At 37.3% G+C, this 19,517-nt stretch overlaps 1 protein-coding gene across 2 annotated transcripts in view; it reads right to left on the minus strand.

Moving 5' to 3' along the window:
• The window catches only part of plekhg4b (pleckstrin homology domain containing, family G (with RhoGef domain) member 4B), a 50,837-nt gene extending 31,607 nt beyond the window's left edge, over positions 1–19,230 (minus strand). The window contains exons 1-3 of one of the 2 annotated variants that reach the window (XM_079625714.1): positions 18,935–19,230; positions 10,755–10,952; positions 7,675–8,794 (exon numbers count right to left, since the gene is read on the minus strand). In XM_079625714.1, coding sequence (XP_079481840.1) covers positions 7,675–8,794; positions 10,755–10,952; positions 18,935–18,985 — 1,369 coding nt within the window. In that variant the 5' untranslated portion in view covers positions 18,986–19,230. The remainder of the gene's footprint in view (positions 1–7,674; positions 8,795–10,754; positions 10,953–18,934) is intronic. The other variant, XM_079625715.1, reaches the window with a different exon arrangement.
• Between the last annotated feature and the right edge of the window lie 287 nt (positions 19,231–19,517).

Raw genomic sequence — 19,517 nt, forward strand, 5'->3', positions numbered from 1 at the left:
AAGACGTGATGAGCTTCAAACAAATCAAACAAACGTTTAAATGACAAACAATGAGTTCATTTGACTGCAAAAGTTGCATACAGTGCATATATTGAATAGACTGTCTGGAAGTTGGAAGAGGTGTGACAGAAACTATACAGTGAGTCAATGTTGAGTCACGATCGAGACCAGGTGTGTGAGGCAGACACACAAACACACACGTCTGATGACGGTAACACACACAGCTCAGTTTTTTAGCCCTCGGGCTCCGGTTTGAGGAATGCTGTGGCTGACATTCCCAGATGAAGCAGATGTTTGTGAACTTTCTCCAGAATCCAAACCCTCGGGCTGTTTCTTCCTAACCCAGCAACACAAACACAACACAACACAACACACACAACACACAACACAACACAACACTGATGTTCTTCCTCATCCTGAGAGGAAAGGGCTGAACACACGCCACTGACAAATAACAACAACTCTAAGAAACACATATTAACTTCCTTCTTTCACGGCTTAAATTATCCAAATAAAAAATAACACGTACGTTTAGAGTAACTAAACTCCCTCAATACACTGAGCTAGAATTTATATAATATTTATATGTTTATGGCACTGAGGAAGAACTTTTGAATATCAACCAACACTCAAAAATAAAATTGTAAGTATTTTTTGTAAGCCTTACGCATTTCAATTAATAGTCAAAATTCCATCAAATTGAATAGAATAATCCTTACTATTATGAATTATGAGTTAAAAAAAAAATAGAGCTAAATACATTTTTTAATACATTTTAATGGAACAAGGAAATTGACCATACAGTTTCAATTCATTAAAAAAAAGAAAAAAAGAACATTTTTGTTACTCATTTAAAATTCTAAATTTATAATATGAATAATATGTAAGGATTATTCAATTAAATTTGATTGAATTTTACTATAATTTGAAATGCGTAAATCTTGAAAAAAATGCTTATTTTTTTTTAGGAATGCATGAAAGAAAGATCATTATATAATTATTTTAACATAAATAATATATAGAATAAATAAACAAATTAATTAATTATAAACTAAAAAATATGAATAAATACATTTATTAATTAATAAATTATAATAAACTAAAAAATATTAATAAACTAAGTAATTAAATAAATTAATGAAAAAACTAAGAAAATAAATAAATATATACTGATAGCAGTTTCTGTTCTTTCCCTGTCCCCTTTAAAACTCCTCTAGATTGAGAAAATAAGCCTGTCCTTTACCAGAAAGCATGCTGACCATGAGCGTACTGAAGCACACACAGTATAAGCACATCATATTCACTTACAAATAAACAATGTCAAGTCTTATTTTTTAAGTTTTAAACTTCAAACTCCTGTCACCTCCTCCACTATTGTCTTTTTGATGACTTCATTTCCTGTGTGAATCTGAGACCTGCTCCTTTTGTGACGCACTTCCTCAACAAGCAGAGGAAGCTTGAAATGGACACTAAACCTCTCACACAACACACACACACACTGCAGAACTAGTGGTGGAGAAGTTTGAAAAAAAGATAAACAACTACACTGAAGCTAAGATTATATAATATGCAATATAGAATATTCATATTTTTTTAACACTTGAAGCCTGTAAATAATGCATTATAAAAAGTATTCGAACTGTAATTGAAACCACAGTTATAATACATTATACTTAATTTGTACACCTTTATAAAGTATAATGCATTAAAACACATGATGAACAAACACATTTCATGAATCCGCATTGAATGCATTTTAAATTTGCATTCAATCAAATCTTTGCATCAAAAGAATGCATTTTAAATTTAATGAAAATATATAATGCATTGCAACGTCCATTATGAATATTTTTATAATGCATTATATGAAGCCTTCGAATAAAGTGCTAAATCTTTTTTTTTTTACTTTTTACTTTTAACATAAATATGATAAACAGGATCAAAATTCGCTAAAAAATCTCCACCCCCCAGAATGCATTTTTCTGAATGAATATCTCAGTTAGGGTGCCATTGTTAAACTTGTCAAAATACCAGATATAATTACATGTACTGCGATTAAAAAATATAATATTTTATAAACTCATCTGAAAACTTGAGAAGCAGCATTTAACTAAACATTACTGTAAAAATATAGATGTTTTTATTTAAATCTTTCTACTTCAAAATTTCCCATGTGTCACTTGCCATTTCTTCACAATTATTTGTGAAATTTACAAGCAATTTCTGTGCAAAATGTGTTGCAAATACACTTTGTTGAATCAGTTCATTTGTATGAATCATCTGAATGAACTGATTCACTAATGAATCAGGATTTCCAGTGCTATATGAGTTTCTTCAGTTTGCTGTGTTGTAAAGTTGTGCACCGCTACAAGTTGTAAAATGAAGGGGAAAGCTAAAACAAGTTAGTAGTGTCGTTGCTTTTAGTTATTCACTAACCAACATTGTTCAAAAATCTGCTCTGCCAACAACATTTGGTTGGCTTTGCATACGTCTCTGAGAGATCATGGCATCATGGGAACCAGGTTATAATCGCGACAGACCTACTGGAATCCCAAAGGCCAGGCAAAACCACATCACCCGTAATCTGATCCAGCCTCAAAGTCATTGGCATTTGTTTCCCGGACAAAGTCTGAGCTGACCCTTGCTTCGCTCGGGCTTTGTAACAGAACAGATATTACGTAGAGATGGACTTCACTCTTTAAGCCTCTCTTCAGCATCTCCGCGAGCCCAACGGGACACAATGCTTCCCATTATGACGGAGCGAGCCATCTGGATGTGAGCTTAACATCAGCGCAGGTAAGCGGCACAGAGATCCTCCCACAGGTGGTCATCGGATCCGCTGTGGCTTCATGCCCAGACTCAATGGCTCGGATTTTCATGTGTGGGAACGAGAGCCGGAGAACAGAGAGACGACTCTGCAGACTCCCAGATGGGAATTTACCTAAACCACTCTCTCTCTCTGTGTGTGTGTGTGTGTGTGTGTGTGTGTGTGTGTGTTTATGTAATTTATGAGGACACAAATTTGTATAATGACATACGTATTACACTGGTATTACAAATTAAACGTGGTATATGAGGACATTTCATGAGTCCTCGTAATTCAAATAGCTTAAAAAACAAAAAAACATTTAAAATGTCAAAATGCAGATTGTTTCCTGTGATGGGCAGGTTTAGGGATAGGGTTAGTGTAAGGGGATATAATATATAGTTTGTACAGTATAAAAACCATATATCCTTAACCATAAGAGTCCTCATAATGTAGTTGCAGCAACATAGTCATATTTCATCCTTACACTAAAAGCAAAAGGGCTGGGAAAAGTAGTTAGAGACCATTATACCATATCGTCTGATAGTTAGCCATTTAGAGATTGACGAATTAGCCAATAAAAACTAAAATATAAATGTAATAATGAAAATAATAAGTAAGGGATAATGTGGCTGATCGGGACCCCGACGCGGAGCGGAGCCTGAGGGGTTGTATTCGCTATAACAACCGCCTCGCTCTACATTATCCCGCTTATTACATGGCTACCTACCAAATAAATCAATAATTTGACACAAAATATTGATTTAAAAACGACTGTATTGCTTCCGTTAAAGAACACTGTGTCCATGGCAACGCTCTGTTTTTCATGGCAACGGTGTGTTATACTATCAAGCAATAACAGACCGCATTCTATATTAGAATTCAACCAAGCCATGTAATAATAATAAATAAATGATTCCCTTATTAATACATTATTATTGTCACACTCTCACACCACATGGACTCGTTATGTTTTGTCATCACCTGCCATCCTCACTCATTTGTTGTCACGGACACTAATTACGTTCAGCTGTGCTGTCATCAGTCACCATCACCATCATTAACACATATGTTCAGTTCTGTGTCAGTTCAGTGTCGTGTGTGTGTGTGTGTGTGTGTGTGTGTGTGTGTGTGTGTGTGTGTGTTGCTATCTGTTCGCCTGTCTGTAAACCTTTGAACTGCATATCATTACATCTTCCTCATTTGTCTGCCAGCAACCACCCGTGACAATTATTATCTCAAGTCTCACCTTTTTATTCAGGCCTTTTTATGACCTGTTCTTTATTGAGCATGTATTTTAATGTATTATTTGTAACGTGTGTGTGGTTGTATTCTGAGGTGTTGACTTGTTTATTGTTAATTACTTTGTATTATTTTTGCTTGTAATGTGACCTTGGGTGTCACGAACGGCGCTTTTAAATAACATGCATTATTATTAGTATTGTTATTATTATTATTATTATAAAAGCAATATTAAATAAAACTATAATATATTATTGTTTTATATAATAAAATATTAGTATTAATAATAATATATATATATATATGATGGATGATTAAGGGAATTTGGCCTTTGTGTTTCCTCACATTTAAACTCCTGTGAAACAACAAGTCATATATAGACAATTTCATGTTCCTAGTCACCCTGGTGTGCTAAAAAAAAAAGATAAATATTAATGGGAATATACTTCAGAGATATTTTACTCATAAAAAATTCTAGGGGTATTAATAATTGTGGCCAACGTGTTTTGGAGAAAACCATTTATTTCATAATGTGATTTCCCCCCCACTTTCAATTATTTTACTGAAATGAAAGGTTAGATTGTTGCCAATTTTTTGAATGAAAGATCAAAAGGATAAACGATGCAGATTAATTTTTTACAGCCATTTTTTATCATATTTACCAGGGGTGTGATTAATTCTGAGCACGACTGTATATATACATATACAATAGTCAACATTTGAAGTGGATCAAAAAAGTTAATCAAAGTTGTCCTATGACAAGAACGGATATTGTTCAAAATTCATGTATAACTTTGATGAAAGGTTTTGATCCACTTCAAATGTTGACTACTATATATATATATATATATAGATGCCACTTGGCATAGCGAGTTAGGACAAAAACCTAGCTAAAAAGGAAATATAGGGGTTTTGCTCATAAATGCATCTTCTTTGGTGGTTACTCTGTTGTTGCTGTGGTTCTTTTTCTTTTCTTTTCTTTTCTTTCCTCATTTAGTTATATGTTGGAAAGGAATGTGTAAAAGACAAAAGTGCAGATAATGTTTTCTCTTTTATGCTTGTCTCTTTAATGACTTCTTTTGTCATAATAAAAATTGTTTAAAAAAAAAAAAGCATCTTCTTGTGGACGGTCAGGACGTGGTGTAACCCTTTGACACGAAGTAACCTAAAATCTTAAGAATGCCGAACGGTTTGGAATTTCCTGCGGATAAACCCCAAAAACAGTCCTGGCCTGAAGCACCAGACAGAGGGCAAAACACTCTTTCTTTCAAACACTCAATAGCAGGAAGAGCTAAATAAAGCAGTGTAAAGCCTCCAGTGCAGTGTCGTGCCTTTGGGGTCCATCACGGCTGCACATCACAGCCAACACGTCAGAAAGACAAGCAAGCCTCTCTTACAGGGCAGGGCCGCAGAAACATTTCCAAACACACACGCTATTAGTCCTCACATGCAGCCAGTCGCAAGCCATAAAATCAAGTGGAAGGAATGACAAGCTGTCTCCTCCGATAATCTGCTCACAGATGAGCTCGTTGACGGTCCGCGTTCTGCTGCAAGTGATAATTACACACAATAGAACAACTGTCTGCAACCAGAAGCTTTCAAGTCCTCGGGCGACATGATTTGATAAGGGAAGCTTGTCGGTATGAGTAGCACTGAAGTAATACGAGTTTACACTGATGGTAAAGAAGCACAAACAAGGTGTTCTGCACACTGTGTCCTGACTAAACGCCAATGCCAATTAGATTCCAGAGACGAACAGTCTGCCTTTACAAACGTGATGTGGCAAAATCAAAATCACAGCCAATCAGAAGAGGGTGCAGACGGGGGTTTCTCTGCAAGTGTTTAAAGGGATAGTTCACCAAAACAATTCGGCCATTAAAGCAGGGCTATGCAGTTTCGGGAATTTCTTCGCTGTATTCCCATTAAGAGAATTTAAGACCATGTTAAAATGCCATATAACTCAAAAATGTAACTGTCATATGTGACCTGTTCCTTTTTATGTGATGCTTGTTTGGATGTTTTGATTATGTTGTATTTGTATTTAAATTGTAACTGGTGTGCCGTCTTGGCCAGGTCTCCCTCGGAAAAGAGATTCTGTCTAAAGGGAGTTCCTGGTTAAATAAAGGTTAAATAAAAATAAAAAAATTCTCGCTTTTTGGTCGTAGGTTTCTCTATAGAGCTCCCCCTACAGCTTCGGAATAGATATTTGACAACACTGTAGAAAAACTTGTTGTCGACTCTCAGATACCAGAGGCTAGTACTGTAGATCAACGGCATCAAAGCAGACGAGACATTCTTTACAACGTCTTCATTCGGGTTCGAACAGCGTGAGGGAGCGCAATAATGATAACATTTTCAAAGGCTCAAAGTTGCAAGTGTGTTTTTTCCGCTCACATGCGATAGGGGGGTGCGAGACGACCGCCATTCAACCCCAAAAAAGTATTATAACCATTCCTAATGACTCCAAAGCTGTTCGGTTAAGGTAAAAAACCTGCATAGTTCACCTTTAAATACTCCCCCGCATGTCATTCCAAACCCGTAAAAGCTTTCTGTCCCTCCATTGACAGCTACGCAACTACCACTTAGACGCTTCAGAAAGTTCAGAAAGAGATCCATATGAATTGAGCGGTTTAGTCCAAATTTCCTGAAGAGACTCGATCGCTTTATATGATGAACAGATTGAATTTAGGCTTTTATTCACATTCATCAACTCACACATCAGTTGTGGTAAACAGAAGCTCAAGCGTGTTCACTTGACGTGCGAGAACCAATGAGGTTTATTCTCGTGCTCAAGTCACATGTTAGTTTTACGTTCTCTTTATGAACTTTCTGAAGCGTCTAAGTGGTAGTTGCGTAGCTGTCAATGGAGGGACAGAAAGCTCTCAGATTTCATCAAAAAGATCTTCATTTGTGTTCTGAAGATGAACGAAAGTCTTACAGGTTTGGAGCAACATGAGGGCGAGTAATTAATGACCGAATTTTCCTTTCTGGGTGAACTAACCCTTTAAGATACGCATTTGCTGTAAGCCGTCAGTATTTGAATAAAGTATTAGAGCATTTGCCTTTCAAGACAGAACTGTTAAATAAAGACAGTAAACTATTGAAGACCGATAAACTGGCGCTCTTGCTCAGCTTACAAACTGTACATTCTCAGAACTTGGTTCTCTCAAAGTTATGAACAAACGTTCTTCCAGTAATTGGTCTTTAATAATGTTCTCAACATGTTATCATAAAAACATTATTTATAGATTGGTCATGGGACGTCTTTTTTTATATATATCTGTTGAACATTTCGAAATCAGAGAACATTCAAAAGTAATGTTCCCTTAATGTTTGCATAACCCCCAAAAAACAAAACAAATTATGATCTTTTGAACGTTCAGAGAACATCTCATTACTTAATGCGAACATTAGCAAAACATTTTTAGAACATATTTTTTTGTTATCTAGATGTGCATCAGTGCTCAGATGATGGGTTCTCAGCAGTATCAAGTTTTCAAAGTCCCACGTCTGAAACTTATGGGCTAAACTGAAACTAAAAATGGGCGAATATCAGCCTTGGTGATATATTAGTTGACCACTAGGACATGTTGTTTTGTATAAAAGAGTTGACAATAAGTTTTTACCTGAGTTCTCTTTGTTGGTCCGTTTCTCAATGCCAGGAAAGGCCGCCTCCAAGTCCAGTTTTCCGAAACGGAAAGCATAGCCATTCATTAGTTTCTTGGGAAGGCCGTTGCCAGAGCCGCCGGAGGATGAGCGCGCCCGGTGACCTTTAACCTGCAAGGCCTTATTGGTACGCTCGAGAGATTTGGAGCGTCTCTCGTCCGGACTGAGCTCGGTGTTCTTGGATGGATTTGTGGTGGGAGAACCGTTGCGAGATTCATCACCTCCCAACCATCCACGGGCACAGATCCTCCGTGGGATCGGCTCCTTCGGGACGGAGCCAGGAGTCGACTCCGGTCCCTCCTCCAGAATGGACTCAGAGCTGGAGCCGAGGTTCATTGGGTTCTGCAGTGCCTCCATGTAGGACTTGCGGAAAAGCCGGCGTGACTCGAAGGTTGTCGAGTCTCTAGGGTGACGCTTGCGAAGGCCGGGATTACTAAGGTCCGTGCTGAACGAGAGCATTTTGTGTCCGATTCTACCTCGAATGCATCCCTGATCTGTGCTGGGACTCTTCTGCAAGGGCGAATCCTCTGAGCGCAGGGAGCCGATGCCCATATCCGTAAGGCTGCGACTGAGAACGGGCTCCGATACGGTGGACTCACCGCCCAGAGAGTCTCGTGAACTGAGTGTTCCCGTGGATCCGTGCGTGCTGCATGTGCTCAGCTGACCGCGCAGGGTCGCTCCACCGCTACGCGCCTGCATGATAGCGTCAGCAGTGCTGGTCACAAACAAAGGATTCACCACGTTCTTCCAGGGTGTGCGGTAAACCACGGCGCCGGTACTGAGGAGGCAGTTCTGGAGAGGCTGCAAGTTGCGTTCACGCGTTACATTCTGCAGGAAGTCCGGCGTAAAAATGCTGCCGTACATGCTCTCGGCCACAGGGATCTCTGCGATGGCTTGCCCGCTCCCTGACAGGCATTTTATGACCAGTTTGGCAGCCTTGCGGCCTAAAGGAACCACCTGCAGGTAGAAATCTCCCTGCCGCAGACGTACTTTATGCAGTGGTGCGAGTTGCAGAACCACCTTCTCATGTAAACAGAGCGGCCATCCCTCGTGGTACAGCAACAGGCCTTTGAATCGCAGCTGTGCAAAAAATAAAAAAGAACAAATTCATCAGATACAGTGCATGCATGCATAAGCAACCATTTTCAGTTATTTGCGGTTTGCAATCATTAAATACAAAAATGCAATGAACTAAACCAATGCAATTAGAAAATATTGAAAAGTGAAATTTCTGCATAAGCCAACAAAACAGCAAAAATTATGACTATTCTAGAACATGAAATGACTCCCTCAAAGATCATGCCAGAGTTAAATGAGACTGCTGAGGGCCCTTGATAATTAATACAGGAGCATAAGGTTTCAGGTATGTGCTCACACAGCGCTAACCTGCAGAAATACAAAGCCTCCCTGAACATGTCTTTCATTTCAGCCGGATCCGCTTTGCCAAGTTCACCCCAGTCGGCTCACAACACTCTCTGTTTTTCACAGTAATACTGAACCCTCTTTCAGCCTGAAGCATTCATCCTCCCTCTCATGTTCCCACTCTCGCAGTATTTCTCTCGGAGAGAATTGAAAAGGATTGAACATGTTTAGCTGCAGCGCTACTGAATTCAACAACAACATCTGTAGCGGAGACTGTCAGCAGTAAAAGAATCAGCGAATGAGAATGCACAAAATCGAGTTTAAAGGATGCATGATGCAAGGCAAATTTCTATGCAGGTCCAATAAAAATAAATAAAACTATAATAATAAAATATAACATATATATATATATATATATATATATATATATATATATATATATATATATATAATTTGTTTGTGTGTGTGTGTGTGTGTGTATATATATATATATACACACAGTAGTCAACATTTGAAGTGGATCAAATCCCTTAATTAATCATTAAATAATACATGAATTTTGAACAATACCCGTTCTTGTCTTAGGACAACTTTGATGAACTTTTTTGATCCACTTCAAATGTGTGTATATATATATATATATATATATGCACATGCATTGTTAATATATACATATATATAAATATTTATTAATAAAGCAAATACTGTGTGAACATCCCCTAAGTAGCTTTATATAATTGGGTTTCTTATTAAAAAATACAAATATTATGTATTAGCAGGCAACTGAAAAGTTACTTATAAAATCTAATTGTGTTACTTTTTTATGGAAAATAAAGTGTTATGTTACTTTTGCGTTACTTTTTCCTCACCTGTACTGGGCTTGCTTGTGTGTTTTTTAATAAAAAATATTTTGGCAAATGTAAAGGCCATTTCACACCAAATGATTGGATGAACTGGATCATCGAAGGCTCAGCAGCAAAGACATTGGTTAATAAATTGAGATTAAATACATAAAGTACATTTGTATTATTTAACATATTTAATTATTGCAAGTTTGCGTAATATTTTAAGTTTGCATTTTACTGTTTTTATTCATTTTGTGGAATACACTTTACTTACTTTATCTGTGACGGATGGGGATAGTGGGAGCTTGTGTGTGTGTGTGTGTGTGTGTGTGTGTGTGTGTGTGTGTGTGTGTGCGGGCGTGCGTGTCCGTATGGTGCGTGTGAATGTGTGTGAGTATTTTTTGTATCTACTCTGTTGTTCTGCTGTTCTATGTTGTTTGGATATGATCCTGAGGACCCTCATGAAAACGAGATGTTTCATCTCAAGGGGTTGATCTCTAATAAATGTTCATAAATAAATAAACAAATACTGAATCTGTTTTTGTGCAATGAGTAAATGCATGCTCACATTTAGTCTAGAACTAGAAAAAGCATCATGTTCACACAGCGCCTCACGATTTCTCTCAACATGAGGACAGAAGAGCGGTCAGTCAGTACGTGGGAAAACAAAGTGACTTGCATTACTTATTTGAAAAAGTAACTCAGATATTTTGTTGTAAATAAAAAAGTAATACGCTACTTTACTTGAAAAAAGTAATCTGATTATGTTACTTTTTTCTTCTACTTTGAAATGCTTCTGTCAAAATGCATCTAATGAAACTGAGGGTACTCACACAGGCCTCCTCCTTTATGATCTGCAGGATTCTCTTCGCGGGCAGCAGAAAGTCAATGAAACAGCGCAGGCCGTCACCGCGGTACTGTCTCTCCACCACGCTGAAGAGCTGCCACAACACGGTCACCGCGCTCACGCTGAACGGAGGGTACAGTGCAGATAGTGTGCTCTGAATACAGTGGTCCAACGACTCCGAGTCCTGCAACAAAGCACACATTGACAGTCATTAAACCTTTAGGACACATGAAGCATCAGTTTCTGGATTTATAGACCGAATCAAACCAATTTTTTGTGGACAGTGTGATGGAGTAAACAATGTCAGCATGTTGTTTTTGGTTTGGTTAGTGAGACTATCGGGGTTTCTGACCCTCGCTGGTCGCAAGTTCAATTCCACCGTTCCCAGTTACAAACACAAAAAGCAGGATGTCAGGAGGTCACGGGACACTGATGAGACAGGAAACACCTGTCAATGTAACGTCACTGACTGGACAATAACAGGCAGGATGGAAAATCCTGTCCCTAATGCAGCCCGACATCATGAGGACTTTCCATACGGATATGATTCACACTATCCTCCTAGACTAACAAAACCGTGACCTGGGACAGTCAACTTCGGGTTAAACGGGCAGGGTAGTGGACCAAATGAAAATTAAGGCGTTTGAGTCAGGGTTATCAAAGTTATACCTAAAATTATTACCCATAAAAAAAATAAAAAAAAATTGTTAGTTGAAATAAAATAAATAAGGTAACTAAAATAAATATAAACAATTCTCATTTTAATTAAGCTTAACTTGATGTGCTACAATAACTAAAACTGAAATAAAAATTATTTTAAAAAATATAGACATTAAAAAATAATAATAATAGAAATTGAAAAAAATATATATATATACACTGTAAACCATATATAAATAATTTATTTGTGAATAATTTATCATTAAATAGTTTATTTATTTATAAATAAATTACATATACATATATAGCCTATATATATATATATATATATATATATATATATATATATATATATATATATATATATATACAGGCACATATATGTGTGTACTTTATTTATTATTTTAATTATTGAAAAAATATAAAGAATATTATTATTTGTAAAATAACTAAAAAGAAAACTAAATAATACAATATAGAAATATAAAAATATATATTATATAATATTACACACATATATATATATATTTTTTTTAAATTATAAATAAAAATGTATATGATATATATATATATATATATATATATATAGAGAGAGAGAGAGAGAGAGAGAGAGAGAGAGGGGGGGGGGGTACATTTTTTGTAAAATAACTAAAAAATAAAACAACTGACAACTATATAGAAAACTATATTTAAAAAACCGAGAAATAGTAAAAATGTCTAAACCATTAACTCAAAGGAAAGTGAAAAATATTAACAATAAAACCCTTTAAATTAATAAAATAATAGTATTGAGAACGATATTAAAATAACACTGATTTGGGTGCAAGACTATAAAAAGGGGCTCAGACATCATCATGAGGGGAGAAGCCCAGGAAAAATCCCCGGAAAGTAACCAAAAGCTCTCACTTTAACTTTCCCAGTTGGTTCTGCTCTGCTGGCCCTGCATTAGACAATGACAATGTGCCGTCCACATGCCGTGACTCCTCCACAGGGCAGCCATTGTTTCATCCCTCCTGCAGAAAGTCTCTAGGAAACTAAAGCACTCGCCCACATTAGTGGCACAGCGGCTCGCGGAGCTCCAGAAATAATCACAGCGCTCAAACTGCAGGGGAGAGTAGAACCGCATTTTGGAGGAAAAGCTTACAATGGGAGGAAAGGCAACATGATTTCTAACATCGTTCAACGGGACTTTTTTAGGTTATTATTGTGGCAGGCAACAAAAGTAAGATTATGGATCGGTCCAGCGGGACCAGCAACTCGGGCCTCAGCCTGACAGGAGCCTAAGACTCAAGACTGCCAAAATAAACTGAACCAAAGGGCCCTCTCATCATATTTAAATTATAACAATAATAATGATGTAAGGGATAATCCACGGCTAGCTGTGCATTAAACAAGTGTAATGCACGATGCAAAGAAGTGCATTAAAATCTGTTTTGGATTATCATGACAACTTAGGCTTTTCTTAAATATGCTGTTGTTTCCATTGATGTTTCCAGCGCAATATTTCACCGGAAGGGTAAAAATGACATTATTTTAGCCAGTTATTTTGACCTTCCAGCCAATCAGAATCGAGTATTCAGACAGACCATGGTATACATATATACACACACACAACTTCCGGTTACACTGACTGAGCGACTGACTATATGATACATTTAGGTTGTACTGTATCTTTCATTCATGTTTTTTTGGTGCACATTGAGATTACATGAAACGTTTAAGTTAATTGTATGAATTAGTGTACTCAAATATTTTAATTGTTCTTAACTTGAAATGTTAAGGGCGAGACACTACAGGTGAATAGGGTAAAATTTTAAAATAATAGATATAACCATGAAACTTCCTCAGTTGATTACTTACACAAGTTCATTAAAAAAATATATTACCGGTGCAAGTTTTTGAAATTTGTATGTTTAATTATGCAAATGAGGCATTATCTCAATAAATATGCGCAATTTTGCATATATATTCGGTAGATAGATCTGACCATATGATGAAGCCAGGTGCAAAATTCTTTTTTCATTTTGATTACACACAAGATGAAAAAAGATGTTCAGAGGGATTTCAGGATATATGCTTTCATTACCTAGGAAATCAAAATATACTGTCCATAGCCTTAAAAAAAATCGATTTTCGACATATTTTTGATTAAAATGTCACATAAATCAAACCAGGAATGATTTATTAACAAATCCGTCTGAACATACAGTATCTTCAGAATACTGCTACTAAGTGTATAACTGGAAAGTTTGGTGAACATGGGTGCTACATAGGCTGAGGTGTTTATACTGGAGAATGACAAAAAACTGATTTTGAGAAAAAGGCATTTAAAGATTTGTAATGTAAAAATTCATAGTTTTTTTAGTGGAAACAACTATTTACAGACACAATATCTCATCAAATCATTAGCAACAACAATACAAACCACCTAAATCACATCAAAACTTATAAACACAGCATTTATGGCCTTCAATTGAGCAGAAAAACAGTGAAAAACACACATCTAAATGTCAGAGCGTGTCACATGATGCATCTGAACCAATCACGGTGTCAGAAATTGACATCAGCCAATGAGATTTCGCTTTTAGAGTTAAATGCCCATTGTACTTTCACGATTGGTTGCTGATAAAAAGGAAATGACCATATTTGGATCCGACAGCATTGTACAGAAGAGAGAGAGCGCTTTCCAGCGGTGTGTGTGATGACAGGGTGCAGACAGCGATCGCGGAGCAGCGCGTTGATTAAGAACGCCAACTTTTGTTGAATTTCAGAGAAATCTACAGACGCAAATAGACAAAGTGTAGTAAAATAAAGACCTAAATGTGTATTTTGGACTTTTTTTTACCACATGTCTGAAAGAAGACATGTTATTGAAGACAAATAGACCAAAATCTCGAAATTGACCAGTGAAAAAAAAAACGATGTTTTTGCCATACAAGTACAAGTGTCTCGCCTTAAGTACAAAATAAAAATCTGCTAGTTCTGCATACTTAAACTATGAATTTCATAACTTAAAAAATTTGAGGCAATTGATTGCCTTACATTTTTTGAGTTTTGCCAACTTATTCGGGTTTACAGTGTGTGGATCGATCAAAAATGAACAAATGGGGTTTGATCTCTAAGTGTCACAAGTGGAGTCTGAAGGTTTTGAAGATCTTTAGAACAACATGTTTTAACCCGTAAACGTTTGCGTTGGTGTAAACTACAAGCCGTATTCAGGACGGCCTGCATGTCTGTATCAAAACAGCACTTTTTAAAGTCTGGGAAGACTAAACACACGGCTTGAACACAGCGCTGGACGGAGAGGTGGAGAAGATAAGTGAGGCTTTGAAGATGAAAGATAAATAAGACTGGGCAGAGGGAGAGCTTCTGACGCATTTCCATAACCTTGAAAAAGTTATTTCACCTGCTGAGGCCAGTAAAAGAGCTTTTAATAGCAGCCAAAGCACAAGTGTGGGCTTGGAGGAAGCGTGGATGTGTGTGTGTGTGTGTGTGTGTGGGATCTGAGCCTGAATCCGCCCTCTTTGATGGTGTTTATGGCAGACGGTGGAGGTGCTGGATGAGACCTGGCTGGACCCGTAATTATATCGCGTATATTAAATGGATTCCAGGTGTCACACTATTGCTCTGTTCTCTATTAAATCAGACTGACATCCGCTACAGAAGGCATAGAACCTGCACACTAAGATGCGCATTTGGGTTTAGTCAAACATCTCCATTATTGCCGCTCACACTGAGGTTTAGGGATTTAATCACAACCTGCTTCAACTGCAACACGTCAACACGACATCTAAAAATCATGCAGCTTGTTGCATTTGCTTTTTTTTGTGTGATCAGACTAACAAACTGGAATAAAAAAAGAGGATTTAACAAGGAAGCAACCATCTAAAACTCCATAGCAACCACCTAGCGATTCCCTAGAAACCATCCAAAACACCATAGCAACCACGAAGATAACAACCAATCAGAACATGTTAGCCTCATATTAAAAAGAACCATTCACATTTTCTTTGTAAAATGGAAATATATCAAGCTGCTGTCACTGTGTAATGTCGATATATGCTAATTGTTTATTGAAAATACAAGAATTTACTATACAACAAGGTTCCAACAACTTTTGATCAATGAATGTCCAGGATTTTTTTTTTTTTATATTAATTATTATTATTATTATTAATTAATTTATATATATAAAAAAATATTTTATTATTTAGTCTATAAATCATAATATACACACACTCTTGATTCACTACAGAGATTTCATTCATTTCTATGACTTTTTACAGGCCTGGAAACCACAATGTGAAGGTTTCCCCAAGACCGTGGGAACCCTGAACAGAAAAGTAAAGATGTTGTTTTTACACATCATTGACATCACCGGTGCCACTGATGCTCTAATAGACTTGAGGTCCACTTAACCACCTTTTACTGCAATGCAAACATACAGTAATAAGCAGGAGCTGCGATTTGCCAAACGAAGCATCTCTAAACGCCAGCCCTTGCAGAGAGCGCTAAACAAACCATGTGTGAACTCCTGACAGTCTGACGGGGAGGGCATCTGTGTCCTTTACTGGGTCAGGAAGACAAAGGCCTCGCGCACCAGCTCTCCAGTGGAGCATGAAGACACCGCGCGAGTGAAACCGGAGAGGAGGCCGGCACAGACACACACAGGTGTCGAAGCAGCTTTAATGCGTCTATAGAGCTGTCTGTGGCAAATGCATGATTATGGAGAGGGAGAATACAACGGGTCAACAGCAGGGTTGAGATACGCGATGCTGAACTGGGGTTAGCACAGCAGTTGAGCTGGTAAACCCGCATTGCGGTGCCAAACGTGTACCTACAGTGTGAAGCGATGTGGTACAGTGTATAATGTCACAGCAAACGACAACCATTCACAGGCCTCGTATTCAAATGCTTTTGGCAGGCACGGAAACACTGAATGCTGTGACGGGGGAAAATGGCGAAAAATACACTCTAAAAAATGCTGGGTTGTTTTAACCCAAATTTGGGTCAAAATAAGGACGAACCCAACCGTTGGGTTAACATTTTAAATTGAACATTTTTACCCAACGGCTGGGTTTGTCCATATTTGACCCAAATTTGGGTTGAAACAACACAGCATTTTTTAGAGTGTGACGATTCGAGTGAAGAAAACGTTTCATTCTTACGTTTGGTTACACTTTATTTCGATAGTCCACTTTAGACGTTCTACTAACTATAAGTAACTTAACTACATGTCAACTAACTCTCATTAGAGTATTAGTAGACTGTAGTACACTCTAAAAAATGTTGGGTTGTTTTAACCCAATTTTGGGTCAAATATGGACAAACCCAAACGTTGGATCAAAAATGCAATTTAAAAATGTAACCCAATGGCTGGGTTTGTCCATATTTGACCCAAAATTGGATTAAAACAACCCAGCATTTTTTAGAGTGTAGACTGTCAGGTTAGGTGTTAGGGTTCGGGTTCGGGTTAGGAGAATAAGTTGACTTGTAGTTGCCAAGTTACTTCTAGTCAATAAAATATCTGTTGGGGAGCATCAAAATAAAGTGTTAGCAAATATTAAACATACAGTCAACTAATACTCTAATGACAGTTAGTTGACATGTAGTTGCAAAGTTACTTATAGTTAGTAGAATGTCTAAAGTGGACCATCGAAATAAAGTGTAACCTACAGTTTAAACATAAACGAATAAATTGAATGTGAGGCATATTTGTCTGTCATACATAAATTAAACTGGTAAGACACAGGCTTAATAAAACCAAAATAAATAAAATAAACAAATAAACCACTGTACAGTCCATTCAGTATAAACTTGATAACACAGTTGGCAATATATAATATGAGGATGCACAATTCTAGAGCCTTTATGTAAACAGGAGGCATGTTGCGTTCGTCCAAACAATGACAACGAGAGCAAAAATATGCAAATAAGGACATTAACCCACGGTTTAGGAGTGTACAGCTTACGAATACCCAGGATTAGCCTAGTTGTTAACCCCAGGAAAATTATGAACAATGTGAAAATTGAAGCAAGATATCCCAGGGTTAACTATTTCAAGTGTGAGATATGATATATTTGAAATATGACACATCCAGTCTTTCTGAATAATAAAAAACATCTGAATAATATAAACATCTGAATAATAAAAACATCTGAATAATAAAAACATCTGAATAATATAAACATCTGAATAATAAAAACATCTATTATCATATCGTTATTATACTGTAATATTCATATATATATATATATATACACACACAATGCAGTTTTAATATGTGATTTTTGGTTATTTAAAAATGTTTTTTATAATTTTATTATTATTTACTTCAACTATTAGAATTAATATTACTATTCACATCTTTATAACCCAGGAAATATGTGTTTACAAATACTTTCTTCTAGGAAACACATTTCATTGTTGCCATGTTCAATGTGAAAAAATGTCAAGGCGTATGTGTGTTAAGCTTACAATGAATAATTGCAAATATCATCAGTCATCAGCCGAAATGCCATAATGGTGCCCTCCCTCGCTAAATCCATCAGTTTGAAAGAAGACGAGCTCAGTAGACGGCGCACCTGATGTGACTGGCAGCTGTCGAACAGGTTGACGTCTACAGAAGGAATGTGCATTGACTCATGGGAGGACAAAAGCAACACGCAGCTGCTCTGAAACAGGTTCAATAGTGAATCTATGAGCGATTACAGCATGATGACACAAACACACCGTAAACAAACCCTGCATCAGCTCTCAGAGCTCACACACACCGTAAACCTGCTGTGACACGGCACATCATGGTTTCAGAGGTAATTACGAGAGGAGTTAAAAGTGCTCTAATTGAGGGATCAATTCAAGACGGCGCTCCCATGATGTGTGGATTACTGCACAAAAGCCCAAGCCGAGTCCTAGCGCCACTCATCACCGAGTCCAACTTCTGTTAACACTGAGCTTGCAAACTAGTCCCATATATGTTCTTCCACAAATCACGGATCTATATAATATTACGTCTGAATTAAGTCAACACTAAACAAACAAAAAGTAATAATCATAATAATATATATCAACATGACATGTCCTTGTTTGTAAGTCCCTTTAAATAAAAGCCTCTACTAAACAAATAAATGTGAATATAGATTTAGCTATATAGCTTTCTGAACAACTCTATTGTTTTACAGCAGAATTTGTCTCATATTTAATGAAGTTTGCATCAATATTTTCCAGTTTATTACTGTAAAGCTGTATAAAGCGCTATAGAAATAAAGGTGACTTGACTGTAAGGGAACTAAACTGCCTCAACACTAGAAAACTAAATACTTCCCACACAACACCAGCTTCTCTAAGGAAAAACTGTTCTCCTGTTTGATAGGACCGTCACATTCCCAATGGAAAAGTGTTAAATGCTTTCTTAATTTAAAGTTTAATAACAATAATTCATCTTTTTTAAAGCATACCTGTGGTTTGGAGAGAGGGTGTGCAATGTAACACGCACCAGTGCTTACCTTTATGCTCAGGTAATTATCACAGCTCCGCGACTTCACTCTGGAGTGCATAGTGCTCAGTGTCCGCACTCAAGATACAAGAAAAAACATAAATATGCGAAATAAATAAATAGGTTAAGTTGATTAATCCAGTGTAAGTCCATGCACTGAGCAGCGTGAGTCCTCTGCACCCATGACTACGTCAGCCGGCGTCTCTCGGCTCTAATGGGACGTTTGAGAGAGAGGCAGACAGCGAGCTCGGCTACGGCCCTCCTCCCGGCTGGATAATGCATACTGATGCAATTTCCTTTAGCACTGAGAAAACACACGATCTGAGCTGCACACAAACCACAACAACACCCCCGTCCACAACTGCCCTGCAGGGGAACAAACCTTTACTACCCCCTACTTTAGACTGGCCGAAGCCTCCCCCCTCTCCTCCTCTTTGTCCTGACAAAACAAATGGACTAGGGTTTCAGCTTATGCTGTCGCTTTTGTAAAAGAAGGAGGGGAAAAAAGAAAAAAGAAGACATCAGCATGCCATTGGTGGCTCAGGTCACTCAACTACAATAGTGCTGCTCTAAATCTTGTCAGGGAAATGGCT

Source organism: Phoxinus phoxinus (assembly GCF_949152265.1).
Source record: "Phoxinus phoxinus genome assembly, chromosome: 10".
Classification (NCBI taxonomy): domain Eukaryota; kingdom Metazoa; phylum Chordata; class Actinopteri; order Cypriniformes; family Leuciscidae; genus Phoxinus; species Phoxinus phoxinus.